This window comes from Petaurus breviceps, unplaced genomic scaffold, assembly GCF_028583685.1.
Source record: "Petaurus breviceps papuanus isolate PSGF00001 unplaced genomic scaffold, PetGlider_PUasm1.0 419, whole genome shotgun sequence".
NCBI lineage: Eukaryota > Metazoa > Chordata > Mammalia > Diprotodontia > Petauridae > Petaurus > Petaurus breviceps.
In genome coordinates, this window is record NW_027186324.1 from 7,953,431 (window position 1) to 7,970,406 (window position 16,976).

A 16,976-nucleotide genomic window follows, 5' to 3' on the forward strand; every position below is an offset into this window, starting at 1 on the left:
ACTGTACATAAGAATATATGATAATGTTAAGTCCTCATAAATGAAAGGTATGGGATTAAGAACAAAATGTATTTTCGGATAAGAAATAAAGCAAAGAGAGATTTATATTATGTGAATTTAGAAAGTTTTTGATCCTTCCCTGTAAGTGGTAAAATGTTGTACCAGGGGTTGGTGACATCCCTGAGAACAAAGCAGTTTGGTTTTGCCATGATTTTTTAAAGCTTTTTCCTTGACAGTCCTCAAATAAAATGGATTTATTGTCCTTAAAATAAACTACAGTAACTGATGAATTAATAAAAGGGCCCCTAAAAATCATTCTGTTTCATGGTCTGTGAATGTAATTGTTTTGATAATATCTTTAGTAGAATGATGCAGATGACAAGGCACAAAAAATCTCTTGTTTTTGTCCTGGTTTGACTTTTAACCAGTTATAGGGGCTTGAGTAAGTTCCTTAAACTCTTGGACATTAGTATCTTCATCAATTCAGTTTCTTTCAAAAATTCCCATATTAGAGAAAAAAGGAGAAGTTAGTCTGGGAGTGTAGGAGACTCTAAATGTACAGTTAATTGAATTTTAATGTATATTTGTTTGTATGTTTATGTATGTAAATGTATACACACACATTCACACACACTTTGAAAAAATAAATGCAAGGACAGGATGCTAAAGTTGAATACAAAATCACCACAAGGTCCTATTAGGAAAATCAGGAAAACGCGTTCTCAGAAAGAGCTGAAGCTTGCAAGGAATGATAAAGACATCAGGAAGGAATTTTGGTGGGATTGGAGAAAAGAGAAGGATTAAAGAAAAAAATAGGCCTGTTATTAGGTATTAGGGTGGCTAGGAAGATGACAATGGACAACAGAAAAAAGGCAAGACTGCTCAACTGTTTTGATTCTTTTTTTTTTATCTCTGCCAAGGAGAATAAATAGTCTGTGGACAGAGAAGGACGGAATAAAAATGGTTAAGAGAGAGTTAAAATCCCAGATGAATAAGGGTATGAGAAAAGAGAACACAGCTTCTCTGAACGTATTAGTTCAGGTTACCAGGCTCAGACAAACTATATTACAGGGTTCTGAAAGAAATGGTCAGTGTGACTATTGAACCACTGTCAGTGATGTTCAAAAGATCACAGTAAATGAGAAAGGTGCCACCAGGCTGAAGAAGGACATGTGTTATCCTGCTTTTCAGAAAAGAGAAGTGAATCTAGTCTGTAAACTGTAGGACAGGGAGTTTGACTTTAATTCAAAAATTTAAGAACAGAGCAAAATTTAAGAACAGTTTGTTGTGACCGTCTAGAAAAGGAAATGGTAATTACAAAGTGATCAAACAGAGGTCATATAATACAACCTTTTTGTCGGGGTTGCTAGGCAGCCAGATCAGGACAATCCTATAGAAACAGTTTTATAAAATAGATTTTAGAAAAGCATTTGATGGAGTCCCTTTTGCTATGTGAGTAGAGGAGATGGATAGAGGTGGACTAGAGGAAAGTACAGTTAGATGAATGTAGAGTAGTTTCAATGATCAGATTCAAACAGAAGTCATTAAAGGGTTGATATCAGTGTGAAAAGTAGCTTCTGGTAGGATGACTCCAGGATCTATTGTTTCGTCATTACTGTTTAACATTTTTATCAGTGACTTGCATAAAGGTACATAGATGTCTTGATTCTCTGATTTGTAGATGATGACTAAGCCTGGAGGCAAAACTTTTGAGCTGAATGGCATAAGTTATAATAAGATCTTTATACGCTTACCCCTGGAGCCATACAATACCTGAGGCGTGACTGTTCAGTGGAAAAGATTTGAGGTTTTTAGTGACGTTTCATATGGTAGCCAAAAAAAAAAAAAAAAAAAGCTAATGCAATCTTAGATTGCTGATAACAATTAGAATTTATATGGGGGCAGCTAGATAAAGCATCAGACCTGGAGTCAGGGAGACTCATCTTCCTGATTCCAAATCTGACCTCACACACTTATAAGTTGTGTGACCCTGCACAAGTCATTTACCATATTTGCCTCAGTTTCCTCATCTGTAAAACTACTTGGAGACAAAAAGGATCAACCACTCCAGCATCTGTGCCAAGAGAACCCCAAATGGGGAAACAAAGAATTGGACCTGACTGAATCACAAAGCATTTATATAGTGCTTTAAGGTTTGCAAAGGGCTTTACATATTTATTCAATTGATTCTTACAAGAAACCTATGAGTTAGGACTTGTTATTATCCCCATTTTACAGAGGAGGAAACTGAAGCTATGAAAGTTTAAATGGCCCGTGGCCATGCTGAGAAGCATGTGTTGCAGGCAGAGCCAAGATGGTGGAGTAAAGGCAGGGACTCACTTGAGTTTCCTCCAACCCCCTCAAATATCTCTTTAAAAAAATAAAAAAGACTCTAAACAAATTCTGGAGCAGCAGAATCCTTAAAAAGATGGAAGGAAGCACATTTCCAGCCCAAGACAACGTGGAAGGTGGGCAGGAAAGGTCTTTTGCCTCAGGGTGAGAGAGGAGAATAGCCCCATGCAGGCAGTACGGACCCCAGCCCAGAAAACCCGTTACAGGCCTCGGAGATACTGAATCACTGACAACAGTGCTGGTTTCCAGACCTCTCAGTCTACAGATACCAAAGACAACTCAGAAGATGAGGAGGAAGGTCTGTCACACCTGGATAAGAGCAGAACGCAGCTCAGGGCAGGTTGCACCAACACAGCCCCAACCCCAGCAAACCAGGAGCAGGCCTTAGGAGTGACTGAAGCAGCAGCAGCAACGGCAGTGGCAGCAGCTGCTTCTGTAGCTCTCTGCCCACAAGTGGTAAGGGGGTTGAACAGTTGGTCAGAAGGATACTGCTGGGGTCTTTTTGGTAGCACTAAGGCAGGGCTCTCTTGCTTTGCCCATACTTGGTTCTGGGTCCCAGTCTTGGATGGCAGTCCCAGGGCAAGGAAGAACACTAGCATAGCAGAGATTGTGGCTACAGTGAAAGGGGGTGCCTCTGGTCACTCATAGACCAGAGCACAGGCCAGGGGAGTAGACAAGACCTCTCCCAAGACCACACCCCCCTGGAGGAACTGAAAGCTTACAGATCCTTAGAAGTATCTCTGAGAAACGGGGAACAAAACCCCTGAAGCCTGAGACAGCGCACCCTCCACCCTGGAAGCAGAATGCTACTTTAACAAACAGTTAAAAGTCAAGTAATACGCTGGGAAAATGAGCAGACAACAGGAAAAAAAAAACTCTGTAGAAAGTTATGGTGACAAGCAAAGTCAAAATTCCTACATCCAAAGTCTTCAAGAAAAATATCAAGGGGCGGCCAGGTAGCACAGCGTGTAAGAGCACCGGCTCCAGTATTGGGATGACCTGGAAATTGAATCCCGGGCTCAGACACTTAGCACCCACCCAGAAACACCTGGACGTGTAACCTTGAGCAAGTTACTTAACCCTGATTGCTTTAAAAAAAAAAAAATTTGAATTGGTCTCAGGCCATGGAAGCACTCAAAAAGGATTTTGAAAACCAAGTAAGAGAGGTAGAGGAAAAGTTGGAAAGAGAAATCAGTGTGATGCAAGACAATCATGAAAAATGAGCCAATAGCTTATCTTTATAAGATATCTTTATAAGACACACACACACACACACACACACACACACACACGCACACACACGAAGAATATAAGACCTTAAGAAACAGACTAAACCACATAGCAAAAGAGGTCCAAAAAGCCAATGAGGAGAAGAATGCCTTAAAAAGTAGAATTGGTCAAATGGAAAAGGAGGTCCAAAAGCTCATTGAAGAAAATGATTCCTTCAAAATTAGAATGGAGGGGCGGTTATGTGGTGCAGTGAATAAGAGCGCCGGCCCTGGAGTCAGGAGGACCTGGGATCGGTTCCAGTCTCAGATACTTAACTCCCACACAAAAAAACACTGGCCATGTAACCTTGGGCAAGTTACTTAACCCCAATTGCTTAAAAAAAAAAAATTAGAATGGAGCAAATGGAAGCTAACGATTTTATGAGAAATTAAGACACAATAAAACACAACCAAAAGAATGGAAAAATAGAAAACAATGTGAAATATGTCATGGGAAAAACAACTGTCCTAGAAAATACATCCAGGAAAGATAATTTAGAAATTGTTAGAGTACCTGAAAGCCATGAAAAAAAAAAGATCCTAGACATCGTCTTTCAAGAAATTATCAAGGAAAATTGCCCTGATACTCTAGAACCAGAGGGTGAAATAGAAATTGCAATAATTCACCAGTCTCCTGAAAGAGATATCAAAATGAAAACTGCCAGGAATATTATAGCCAAATCCCAGAGTTCCCAGGTAAAGGAGAAAATATTGCAAGCAGCCATAAAAAAGAGTTCAAGTAATGTGGAGCCACAGTCATGATAACACAAGATTTACCAGCTTCTATATTAAAGGATCAGACGGCTTGAAATATGATATTCCAGAGAGCAAAAGAGCTAGGATTACAACCAAGAATCAACTACCCAGCAAAACTGAGTATAATCCTTCAGGGGAAAAAAATCGATATTCAATGATAGAGGACTTTTCAAGCGTTCTTTTTTTTTTTTTTGCTTTTATTTTTTGGAGGAGGGGAGGCAGAGCAATCGGGGTGAAATGACTTGCCCAAGGTCACACGGCTAGTAAGTGTTAAGTGTCTGAGGCCAGATTTGAACTCAGTACCTCCTGACTCCAGGGCCAGTGCTCTATTCACTGCACCACCTAGCCACCCCTTTTCTTTCTTTCTTTTTTTAAGCAATTGGGGTTAAGTAACTTGCTCAAGGTTACACGGCCAGTTATTTCTGGGTGTGGTGCTAAGTATCTGAGCCCGGATTACATCCCCAGGTCATCCCGACACTGGAGCCGGTGCTCTTACTCTCTGTGCTACCTGGCCGCCCCCTAGCCACCCCTTTTCAAGCATTCTTGATGAAAAGACCAGAGCCAAATAGAAAATTTGATTTTCAAATACAAGACTCAAGAGAAGCATTAAAAGGTAAACAGGAAAGGGAGATCATAAGGGATTTAATAAGGTTAAACTGCTTATATTCCTGTGTGGGAAGATGATATTTGTAACTCATAAGACCTTTCTCATTATTAGAGTAGTTAGAAGGAGTATATATAGACAGAGGGCATAGGTGTGAGTTGAATATGAAAGGATGATATCTAAAAAGTAAAATTAAGGGGGGGGTTGAGAGGGGCTTGTACTGGGAAAAAGAGAAAGTGAGAGGTAGAATGGGGTAAATTGTCTCACATAAAAGAGGCAAGAAGAAGTTTTTACAATAGAGGGGTATAGGGGGAAGGTGAAAGGGAGTGAGTGAACCTTACTTAGAATTGGCTCAAAGAGGGAATAACATATTCACACAACTGAGTATAGATAATCTATCTTACTCTACAGGAAAGTAGGAGGGTAAGGGGATAAGAGAAGGGGGCTATGATAGAAGAAAGGGCAGATTGGGGGAGGGAGTAGTCAGAAGCAAAACACTTTTGAGTTGGGACAGGGTGAAAAGAAAGAGAGAATGAAATAAGTGGGGAGGGGGTTCGATGGAGGAAAATACAGTTAGCAATAGTAACTGAAAAAAAAATATTTCAAAGCAGGTTTCTTTGATAGAGACCTCATTTCTCAAACATATAGAGGACTGAGTCAAATTTATAAAAATAAGATCCATTTCCCAATTGATAAATGATCAAAAGATACAATCAGTTTTCAGATGAAGTAATCAAAGCTATCTATAGTCATATGAAAAAATATTACAAATATTGTTGACCAAAGAAATGCAAATTAAAACAATTCTGAGGCACTATCTAATACCTATTAGATTGTCTAATAGGACAGAAAACAAAGGTTGGAAGGGATGTGGGGAAAATGAGGCATTATAGTACTATTGGTATAGTTGTGATCTGCTTCAGCCATTCTGTAGAGCAATTTGGAACTATGCCCAAAGGGCTAAAAAACTATGCATACTTTGACTTAGCAATACCACTACTAGGTCTATATCCCAGAAGAGATAAAAACAAAAGGGGGGTAATTAGAAATTGAGGGGATGCACATCAATTGGGGAATGGCTGAACAAGTTGTGGTGTGTGATTATGATGAAATACTATTTTGCTATAAGAAATAAGGAACAGGGTGCTCTCAGAAAAACCTGGAAAAATATGCATGGGCTGATGCAAAATGAAAAATACAGTGTGCAAAGTAACAGCAAGATGATCAACTGTGAATGACTTAGCTATTTTCACAATACAGTGATCCAAGACAATCCTGAAGGACGTATGATGAAAAATGCTTTTTATCCCCAGAGACAGAACTGATGGTGTCTGAATACAGACTGAAACATACTTTTTTTTTACTTTCTTCATTTTTCTTGAGTTTTATTTTGTCTGTGTTTTCTTTCATGACATGACTATTATGGATATGTTTTGCACAACTACACATGCATAACCTATATTGAATTGTTTGCCTTTTTTTTTTTTGGCTTTTTGGAGGGGGTAAGGTAGGGCAGTTGGGGTTAAGTGACTTGCCCAAGGTCACACAGCTAGTTTTTTGTGTTAAATGTCTGAGGCCAGATTTAAACTCAGGTCCTCCTGACTCCAGGGCCAGTGCTCTATTCACTGTGCCACCTAGCCACCCCAATTGTTTGCCTTCTTAATGAAGGATGTGAGGAGGGAGGAAGGGAGAGAATTTAGAACTCAAAGTTTTAAAAACAAATGTTAGAAATCGTTTTTACCTGTAACTGGGGAAAAATAAAATAATAAGTAAATACAAAAAAAAATTTAAAAGAGAAGCATGTGTTCAGGGTTGGAGTGATTATAGGCCAATGGTACGCTTCCAATCCATATTCAATAAATATTTACTAAGGGCCTACTATATGCCAGGCACTGTGCTAAATGCTGAGGATGCAAACAAAGGAGGTAGGAAAGGGGGAGAGGGGTTGTTCCATGGAGTTGTGATCAGAAGGGGAGCAGATGCAAAATGGAGTAAACTGAGTCCCATTTCTGAAAGCATTGGGAGGAGTTGGGTAGTCCTCCAGTCAGAGGGGAGAGGAGGCTCAGAGGTAGGTATCAGTCTAGGCTTGAGTTAGCCACAGGGCGATGAGATTAGAGTTAATGGCTCATCCTAGGAGAGGCATCTTACTTCCTGGAGTTGAAGCCAGGCAGGTAGTCGATGCAAAGTCTCCTACTATCATACCACATCTAGAATTACTGTGCAGTTCTCTATAATGGTGCCACAATGTAGGAAGTATGCTGACAAGTTGGAAAATCATCGAGAGGAGGGTGAGTTGGATGGTGAAAGACCTCAAGTTCATGCCATCTATGGGCTTGTTGCGTGAACTGGGGACACTTATCTTGGAGAAGAGAAGACTTTGAGGAGACAGACTAGCTCTATTCAGGTATCCTTTTTAAAGGGCTGTCATGGAAGAGGGATAAGACTTGGATTTTTTTTTTTTTTTGGTACCAGAGGGTAATACTAGGTGCAATGAGATTATAGAGATGTAGATTTTTGTTCCATGTAAGGAAAACTTCCTAGCTGAAAGAACTATTCAGAAATAGAATGGGTTATCCTGGGAGCTAGTAGTTAGTTGGGGTCTTCAAGTAATGGCTGGCTACTTATTTATTGTTAGTCTACTTTAGAGGATTCTCCAACAGATAGAGGTTAGACTAGATGATTGCTAATGTTCTTTCCAACTCTGAGATTCTGTGATACTGTACTGGTGAGATGGTGAGGTGGGGTTTGAAATAGTTGATCTCTAATGCCCTTCCAATGTCTAATTCTGTGGTTATCCCTAACAAATATTGCGCCCACTCTAAGGTGTAAGATATTGTGTATCACATCTTACATAGATGTGATACATAATATGTATAATATGATCAGCTACATACAGCTAGGAATAAGATATAACAAATAAGGCAATGAGCAGGCTAGTTTTGCTAGGACAGAGGATTTATATGTTATATGGTCATCCCTTGACATTCTAGGGATTGGGGTACAGGACTGGAAAGAATGAAAAAAACCACAAATAACTCTAGGCCCCACCAAAATTTTATTTTTAATAATTCTGATCATATTTATGTAACACAAAAAACAAGCAAAACAATGCACTGCATCCATAAAAAAAGTTGTAGTTTCTACTCAAGAGAGATTAGTGTCTCACATACTATGCAGAATCTTTGCAGCTGCAGGTGAAGCTGCAGCAACTGCTTCATGGATTTCCTTCTATGAAAATGCAAAATACAATGAACATTTCTGGAGAAAATCATGTGACTGACTTTAAATGGTGGAGAGACAAAGAGGAAGTCTTCCCAAAGAGAATGAATAGCCTGTAGTTCTTCAGCACACTGAAACTTTTAACAAAATGTAATTGTTTGTAATAAATTAATGTATACTTATGGTAGTAAATGATAAAATATATTAATAATACATAGTACATATGCATTTATGGCTAACTAAAATATTTTTAGTTTTTTTACATACGCACCTCATCTGCAGTTTTCTGCAGTACTCCACAGATCTCCAAATTATTGATGGCCAACCCACAAATAACCAAAGCCAGGAATGTGAAATCCACAAATGTGGAGGGATAACTGTATATTTATGTAGTGGGAGATAAAGATAAGGTTAGAGAACTTTAGTAACTTCAAATATTTGATCTTCATTGTCATCAGGTCAACAAGTGTTTAGAGGCAGCAAGGTGGCCCAGTAGATAGCGTGCCAGGCCTGGAGTCAGAAAGACTCATCTTTCCAAGTTCAAATCTGGCCTCAGATATTCATTAGCTGTGTGACCCTGAGCAAGTTGCTTAACCCTATTTGTCTCAGTTTCCTCATCTGTAAAATGAGTTGGAGAAGGAAATGGCAAACCACTCCAATATCTTTGCCCAAAAAACCAAACCAAACCAAACCAAAACTCAAATGGGGTCATGAAGAAGTCAGACACAAATGAAAAATGAATCATGTTCCGTATCAGCAATGCAATATTCACAATGCCTATGGAAATTACAGATATGCTGATGTAATTATCCATCACAAAATATATCAGGCTTGCTATTTGGGGGAATAAGCTGGAACATTTATTAAAATACCAAAAGACTGAGTCCCAAAACCAGAAAGTCAAAGCCATCAGAGTAGTTATGAAGTTGGCACAGGTAGATAAAGTAGAAAGCACCCACGTTCTCAAGCTTTTAAAACAGAACAGGCTACCTCAGGCAAAGGTCCTCTCCCCACTCACAGCAACCACCCAGCGTCCAGGAAGCACGCTCCCAGCAGCTCCGGCCCCTGGCAGTCCTCAGCAGGAGTCCTTACCAGAAATTCTGGCTGACTCAAAAAGAGGTTCGCACTTCCGCTGCTGCTGCCGCCTTCACAGCCACTGCTAGCCACCGCAGGGACTCTAGCTTTGCTTCCGCTTCCTCTTGCTCTGCCCCTTCCTGCTACGTCAGCAAGTCCAATGGGGCATGGAAGATCTTTAAATCCCAAAACCCTTACATTTGGCCCCAAGATTTTTCATGTCCCTTACTTGGCAAAAATACAGTAGGAATAACTGGTGTCAACAAAATTTCACAACAATATAACAAGGAAAGCACACAATAATCACAGAAAACCATATTTTAGGGTGGGGCTTGAGCACAAGCTCCCCCTCATGTTCTTAGCGTTGTGGGATATACATAAGTGGAAAGCATGACCTCAGTTGTCAAATTATGTTATGATTTAATTGAAGAGACAAAACAAACACACATGACACAATAGAAAACAAGTATAAAGCTATGTGGTGCCAAGTGAATTTTATAATTTTAGAGATAGAAGAAATCAGTGTAGATGAGAGAGATTTGCAATATATTCCAAGATTCATTGGAATCTGAAGGGATTCATATGCTAAAATGAAGGTTTTATTTTAGCTTAGAGATAATAGGGAACCACAGAAGCTTTTTGAGCAGGACAATGACATGATAAAAAATGGTTTTAGGAATGTTTTTTTGTCAGCTGTATGAAGCATGGATTGGAGAGAGAGGAAAGGCTGGAAGTTGGGAGCATATTTAAGAGGCTGTTGCAGCTGGCTGAGCAAGAAAAAATGAGAACTGGATTAGGGTGAGTAGAGAGAAGGGAATGGATGCACGTGATGTAGGATAGAATCAATAAAGCTTAGCAATTAGTAAGATATGAAGGATGAAGGAGATGGAAAAGTCCAAAGTTTCAGACATGATTTACTAGAAGGATGGTGGCACCCTCAGCAGAAATAAAGAAGTGTGTATCAGAGATGGGGGTAGAGGAGGAGTGGGTGCAGGGAAGATAATAAAGTACATTTTGGTCACATTGAATGTAAGATTCTGTGGGACCTTTAGTTGGAGATGTGGAGCAGGAGATGTAGAAGATGAAGGTCTGGAGTTAAGAAGAGAGACGAGGATTGCATTAGACGTGGGAGTCATCTGTAGTGGGATGATAGCTGAATCTATGGGAGCTGATGAGATCTCTGAGAGAGGCTGTAGAAAGAGATTTAAAGACCACCCAGGAGAGACTCACAGTTAGAGGGCAGTATGTGTGTGTGTGTGTGTGTGTGTGTGTGTGTGTGTATATATATATATATATATGACAATACACACAGCAAAGGAGTCTTAGAAGAAGAATCAGACAAGTAAGAGGAGAACCGAGAGAGAGCCATCACCTAATAAAGCATCTCTTGTGAATGTGTCAAAATCACACGAGAATCTCCAAAGAGACATACCGCCAGAAGTCATGCTGCCGAGGCATAAAGCGTCAAGTGCATTTGCCCAAGTGTTGGGGCTGACGTGAAAGGTGGACAGTGAAGAAATGAAATCAAAGAGGGACTCCATACCGAGAGGGAGGTCCCCTTAGGGCTCCCGTTTTGGGACAACATCGTGCTGATTGCATCAAACCCTAAACACGTTTCAGAATCTCCTAATCATTTCTTGATTTTAACCATTTAAAATAGTTTAGCCATATTGTACACTCCAGAAAAAAAAAACAGTTGGGTGAAAAGTGCCTGTTATCCATGTTACGGTGTGCAATTAGATGAACAGCCTAGAGTTGTGGTCCATTCTTATATATGTCTTGAAAAATATTGCTAATGGACAGTGAGTTGGGCCTACAATTTCACAGGAGTTAGAAAGCAGGCTGCCCACCATTTCCCCTTGGTCCTTTATGAGATGGGCCAGGATCTTTAACCCAAGAGCCTTAGGAATAGTCTAAGTCCAGCCCCACAGTTGTCATTGAGGGGGGAGGAATGATAGTGGAGAAGGGATCTGCTGCCTTCATCATCACCAGGAACAGCTCCTGACCAACTGCCATCATAAGGCTGAGCATTAGAGCCCTGTAAGTGGCAACATCTCCCAGAATACCTGTCCTGCTTCCAACCCAGTTCTCAAAGCCATCGTCCAGGGAAGCAACTCCTATGAAGAGGGACCAAGACGTCCCTACCAACTGCCAAACACGTGGCAGGCAAGTCAGCCTAGCGGAAGCAGTGGGGCACCCTGATGGAAAGGCAGGAGGCAGCATGTGCCCCAAGTCAAACAATCACCACCACCTGGACCATTCTATCTCATGAAGGGAACAGACCAGAACCCTGAACCTGAGCCTTGGGAATAGGAATGCTTCCAGCATCATCATCCCTCATGGAGATACAGCCTGGCAACTGCTCCTGCTTGGTGCCACAGCAGCAGCTACTGAAGATCTAGAAAAGACAGTTCTTGCTCACAGAGTCCTTGGCATTGTCAAATGGTCCAGCGTCATAAACTGATAGGATTTTATCAGTGAAAACGACGTTATGGAAGAAGCATTGCAATCTGCTTTGCCACTGTACCCTAAGGATCTTTCAGTCTTACTTATGGCTGAAACCTGCCATATCTGTCATTTCCCTATTTGAATGTCGGCATTTATTAAGTACCTACTAGGTGCTGAGAACCATGCTAACTGCTTTATAAGTATTATCTCATTGTGCCCTCACAGTAGTCCTGTGAGGTGGGTGCTGTTATTATCCCCACTTTACAGTAGGGAAAATGGAGGCAGGAAGAGGTTAAGGGACTTGCTCAGGGTCACAATGGCTAGTAAATGTCTAGATTTTAACTAGGCTAGATTTGAACTCAGATCTTTCTGACTCCAGGCCCAGTGACTTATCCATTGTGCCACCTAGTGGTCTTGCTCGTAATGGCTAATGTGAGCTCCTTGAAAGCGAGGACTGTCATGCCTTTCTATTTGTATCCCCAGGACTTAGCATAGTGCTTTGTACACAGTAAACCCTTAGTGAATGCTTCTTTAATTCCTTCGTGCATTCATTCATTCATTCATTCCTTCGTGCATTCATTCCTTCGTGCATTCATTCATTCGTGCATTCATTCCTTCGTGCATTCATTCCTTCGTGCATTCATTCCTTCGTGCATTCATTCATTCGTGCATTCATTCATTCATTCGTGCATTCATTCTTTCATGCATTCATTCATTCGTGCATTTATTCATTCGTGCATTCATTCCATCCCATAGCCAGTGTTCTTTCTTTTGTACCGTGCTGCCTCTTCTTGTTTGATTGGATGAGAGGAATTCTGCATTATTTCTCATATGGGTATGGAATCATATCTTTACCTGCTCAGATCAGCCTGCTGAAAATGACAAATCTTTGGTTCTACTTTTAGATTCCATGTTCTTTTAGGTAATCCGTTGCTATTTACTCTAGAATTCCTTTCAAATTTATTAAATATTAAAACTGAATTATTAAGGTAACTTATTCATGTAGAAAAATATCATTAGGAGTAAAATATTTTCCTTTTAACTAAAAGTAAAATTAGTCAGTTATTCCTACAAGCCTTGGAAGGGTACAGAGTAATGGCACTGGGAAAGAGCTCTTTCCCTTCTCTTTCCAATCTCTAATTGGATAAGCCTTCAAGCAGCTGAGTATTAAAATATTTGGCCTCTGTGAGAAACTTTCTTTGCCTGGAATCACTTTGTCTATGAAAGTAGGTAGTTAATAGAAAATCATAATAAAACCTACATCTATATGGTTTTTCCCTAGTACATCCACTCTGGCAAAGGTTGGACATAGTACCTGAAGGTGATCGACAATCACCAATCAATATCCGCTGGAGAGATAGTATTTATGACCCTCACCTGAAACCCTTAAAGATCTTTTATGATCCAAGTACCTGTCTTCATCTCTGGAATAATGGGTATTCTTTCCTAGTGGAGTTTGAGGATTCTACAGATAAATCTGGTAAGAGAACAATATTTAATGCTTCTAATCTGAGCTAAAAAAATGTTAATGTTCAATACTAATATCCCTAATGTTTTGCCTCCTTCTGTATCATAATGTTGTAAGTGAATAATCTGACCCAGGAATGGGGAACCTGTGGCCTCAAGGCCACATGTGGCCTTCTAGGTTCTTGGTTGCAGTCTTTTGATTGAGTCCAAGTTTTAAAGAATAAATTCTTTTATTAAGGGGATTTGTTCTCTGAAGTTTAGATTCAGTCAAAAGGTGGCACTTGAGGACCTAGAGGGCCCCATGTGGTCTTGAGGCCGCAGGTTCCCCACCCCTGATCTGACTTGTTTTGAATTAAAGAAAAAAAAATTCACTCCTTTGTGTATCATGTAGTAACTTTTATCTTTTCAATAATATATGTAGCATTTTCAATTAGTAAATTCATCTTTAGATATATATGTATTTTATTTGAATACTTGCTTTAAAGGAGTTTATAATAGTTTTAAGTTTTCCCTCCTATTTTTGTTGATAAACGACATTTTCCTCTGTATACCATATGTTAGGTTTAAAAATAATTTTATGTTAAATATTAACTGGCTTTTAATATTTAATCAGTATTAACTGATAGAAATTAGGTACATTTGCAATAGGACAAAGACATATTTTTAAGTGCATGGTATTATGTTTCTTTTTTTTTTTGCCTTTTGGAGGGCAATTTGGGTTAAGTGACTTGCCCAAGGTTACATGGCTAGTTTTTTTGTGTGGGTGTTAAGTGTCTGAGGCCGGAACTGAACTTGGGTCCTCCTGACTCCAGGGCCGGCGCTTTTACTCACTGTGCCACCTACCCGCCCCAGGTATTATGTTTCTTAATAGCTTCTTGGAAGTAGTTACATACTGGAAAATTATGTTTTTGTCATTTGTTAGCAGTATTAAACAAATATAATTATGTTTTTAAAAAAGAAATAAAAATTCCTGAAAACTTCTTAAAATAACCAACAGTTTGTAATTGTTCTCCTTGCAACCAGTCAGGATATGAATCTAATTATGAGATATATTTTATAGTTGGACCAAAAAGCTTTGTGATTCTTGAATTTAGATAATAACTGAATTGTAAATAGGTTTTTTTTTGTCTCCTACTCATGATTGAATTTAATTCCAGTAAACAATTTTAGTTAGTGTGAAGCAAGTATGTCTGTGGCGGGGCATAAATGATTGAAAGGAAATGGAGTTCTCATTAATGAATAGGGGAAAAATGATTTAATGAATGGTTTAAAAAATTCTTAAAAGTACATAAAACTACATGAAGACTATTATATTTGTGTTGATTGTAAAACTCTAGACTTTGTGTTCTCTCCATATGTTCCTAATATGACCTTGGAACTCTGAATCTGAACCTTGAGCTTATACTCTAGAGTCTAGATCTAAAGATGGTCCCTAAAATGTGAAAGTTTCCTTTCTTTATTCTATACATTTATCTGCTTAATAAAGTATAAATATCATAAATCATTTATATCTGCATATCTCTCAAGACATTTTTATTAACTTGTCTAATTGTACAAAAGTCTAAAAACCTACCCCCCAGTGATTCTCCCAATTCCTCAGTGCTGGCTGGAACCATTACCTGGATGACTGTAATGACCTATTCTAATTCCCAAACTATCTTTAGACAAATGAACAAAATCCTTCTGCTGTAGACTACCTGCTTATGTCCACCTTGAAACCTAACCATCATTCTTGTCTGTTTTAAACCCACAATATTAATTTGCCTTTCCTCATGCTCTTCCCTGATTCTACAAATGTGAATATATCTTTAATACTTCTCATTTTTAACTTTATGTATTTTCAACCTGAGCAGGATAAATCCTCTTCAAACTTGTTTATTAGAATCCATTCAAAGTGAATTGAATAATTTTGCCTGTTACATTTAATGAACAGTCTTTAAGATTCAGATTAAGAATCATTTCTACCAAGGATGATCAGGCAGGATTTTTCATGGAGGTCATACCTTAACTAGGTCTTTGAGGAAGAGAAATATTTCTTTTTTGTGACATTATTTTTAGCCTTTGTTTTTTTTTTTATAACTTTCATTTCCAAACTTATCCTTTCCCCCTCCCTTGCCCATAGAGCTGTCTCTTGTAACTTAGAATCAAACAAGAAGAAAAAACCAGTTCTTCAAAATTATTACTTCAGGCAACTCTGACATATGCCCTGTGCCATGCCTACCATCTACCACTTCTGCAAAGAAAAAAAAGGTATATTTTCTCATTCGGAAGATAAGTTGTTTTTAAAAAAATAAACAGGCAGAGATATGGAGGGAGTATTCCATTTCAGAAATGAGGGATTAACTGAACAAATGGAGACAAGAGAGATCAGAATGACATGGGGTAGTCTGGTTTGACTAGAATATACTGCAGGGCGTGTTAAGGGAGAGTATTGTGAAATTAGGGCCAAAAGGTGGAGTGGAGCTGGATCATGGAAAACTTTGAAGCCAAAATAAAGACTGCATTTTATCTTGAAGACGATGAGGAGCCACTGAGGAGCCATGTAAATAATATTAGACCTAGAAGATTACTTTAATAGCTGTGTAAAGGTTGGATTGGATAGGAGAGAGATCAGAGTCAGGTCAAGCAGTTAAGAGGCAGTTATAATAGTCACAAATAAGAGATAATGAGACTCTACTCATTGGGAAAGAAAGGGGATTAGTGCAAGATATATTGCCAAAGTTTAAGTGCTAGTATTTGGCAACTTCCCTTTTCTCAGGAGGGGCAGGGTTAGAGAGAGGGAAGAGTCAAAAATAATCCTGAAGTTTTAAATTTGGATGACAGGGAGGATAGTAGTGCAGTCAGTAGATACAGAATACTATAAGATCTCTTTTGGCCGTGTTGAATTGAAGAAGTCAGTGAGATACGCAGGTGTAGATATCCAGCAGTCATTTGGAAATGTCAGTCTGGCATTCAAGGGAGAGGGCAGGGCTGTATATGTATGGGTCATCTGCAGGGGGATAATAAATGAAATCATTAGAATAGATGAAGTAACCAAGGGAAAAAGTGTAGAAAGAGGGAAGAGATCCAAGGGCTGAACGTTGGTGAACCACTCTCTGGAGGCTGGAAAAGGGTGAAAGCACACAGAATGACTAGTCATATTCTTAGGAAGAAAGCCAAGAGAGAGCAATGGAAACAGATCAAGCAGAAAATATCTAAGAGGAAGGAATGGTAAACAGTGTCATTCTACAGAAAGGTAAAGGATGATGAAGACCGAGAAGAAAAAAATAGCTTTTAAGAAGTCATTGCCATCCTTGGAAAGAGCAGGTTGAAGGATGAAGGAGAGGAGAATGGTGGGATGATAGATAGCTTAAGTGGGAACTGGGATCAAGGAGGGGATTTTATTTTAGTGAAGACCTGAGCATGTTTCTTGGCAGACTGCAAGGAGCCAGTAGAGGAGAGACTGAAAGTGAGAGAGGCTGTGTGAAGCAGACATGGAGAAGGCTCATTTTATTAGAGGAACATTTAATCCCTGGTGAGTGTGGCAGAGCAGAATAAAGTAACTCCATGCTTAGCTGACAGGTTTTTTTTTTTTTGCCTGTTAAAATTAGGTTTTGGTTTTGGTGTTTAGCACACCCTCTAGGAGACCTACCCAAATCCCACTTGTACGTCGGGTCCCTAGGGAGGTCCCCAGTGGCCTTCATGTTCCCACTCAGCATGCCATTTCTCCTAGACAGGTCAGTTGGTTGAGTTTCCTGAGCATGTTCATCTCTACAGTACAACTCCTCATAGTTTGGGCTGGCTCTCTT

The 16,976-nt window shown here is 39.4% G+C and overlaps 1 protein-coding gene across 2 annotated transcripts in view; it reads left to right on the plus strand.

Annotated features, from left to right (window-relative positions):
- Window positions 1–16,976, plus strand: part of CA5B (carbonic anhydrase 5B) — a 69,126-nt gene that overhangs the window by 23,053 nt on the left and 29,097 nt on the right. For both annotated transcript variants that reach the window (XM_069100644.1, XM_069100643.1), the window contains exon 3: window positions 13,004–13,201. In XM_069100644.1, coding sequence (XP_068956745.1) covers window positions 13,004–13,201 — 198 coding nt within the window. The remainder of the gene's footprint in view (window positions 1–13,003; window positions 13,202–16,976) is intronic.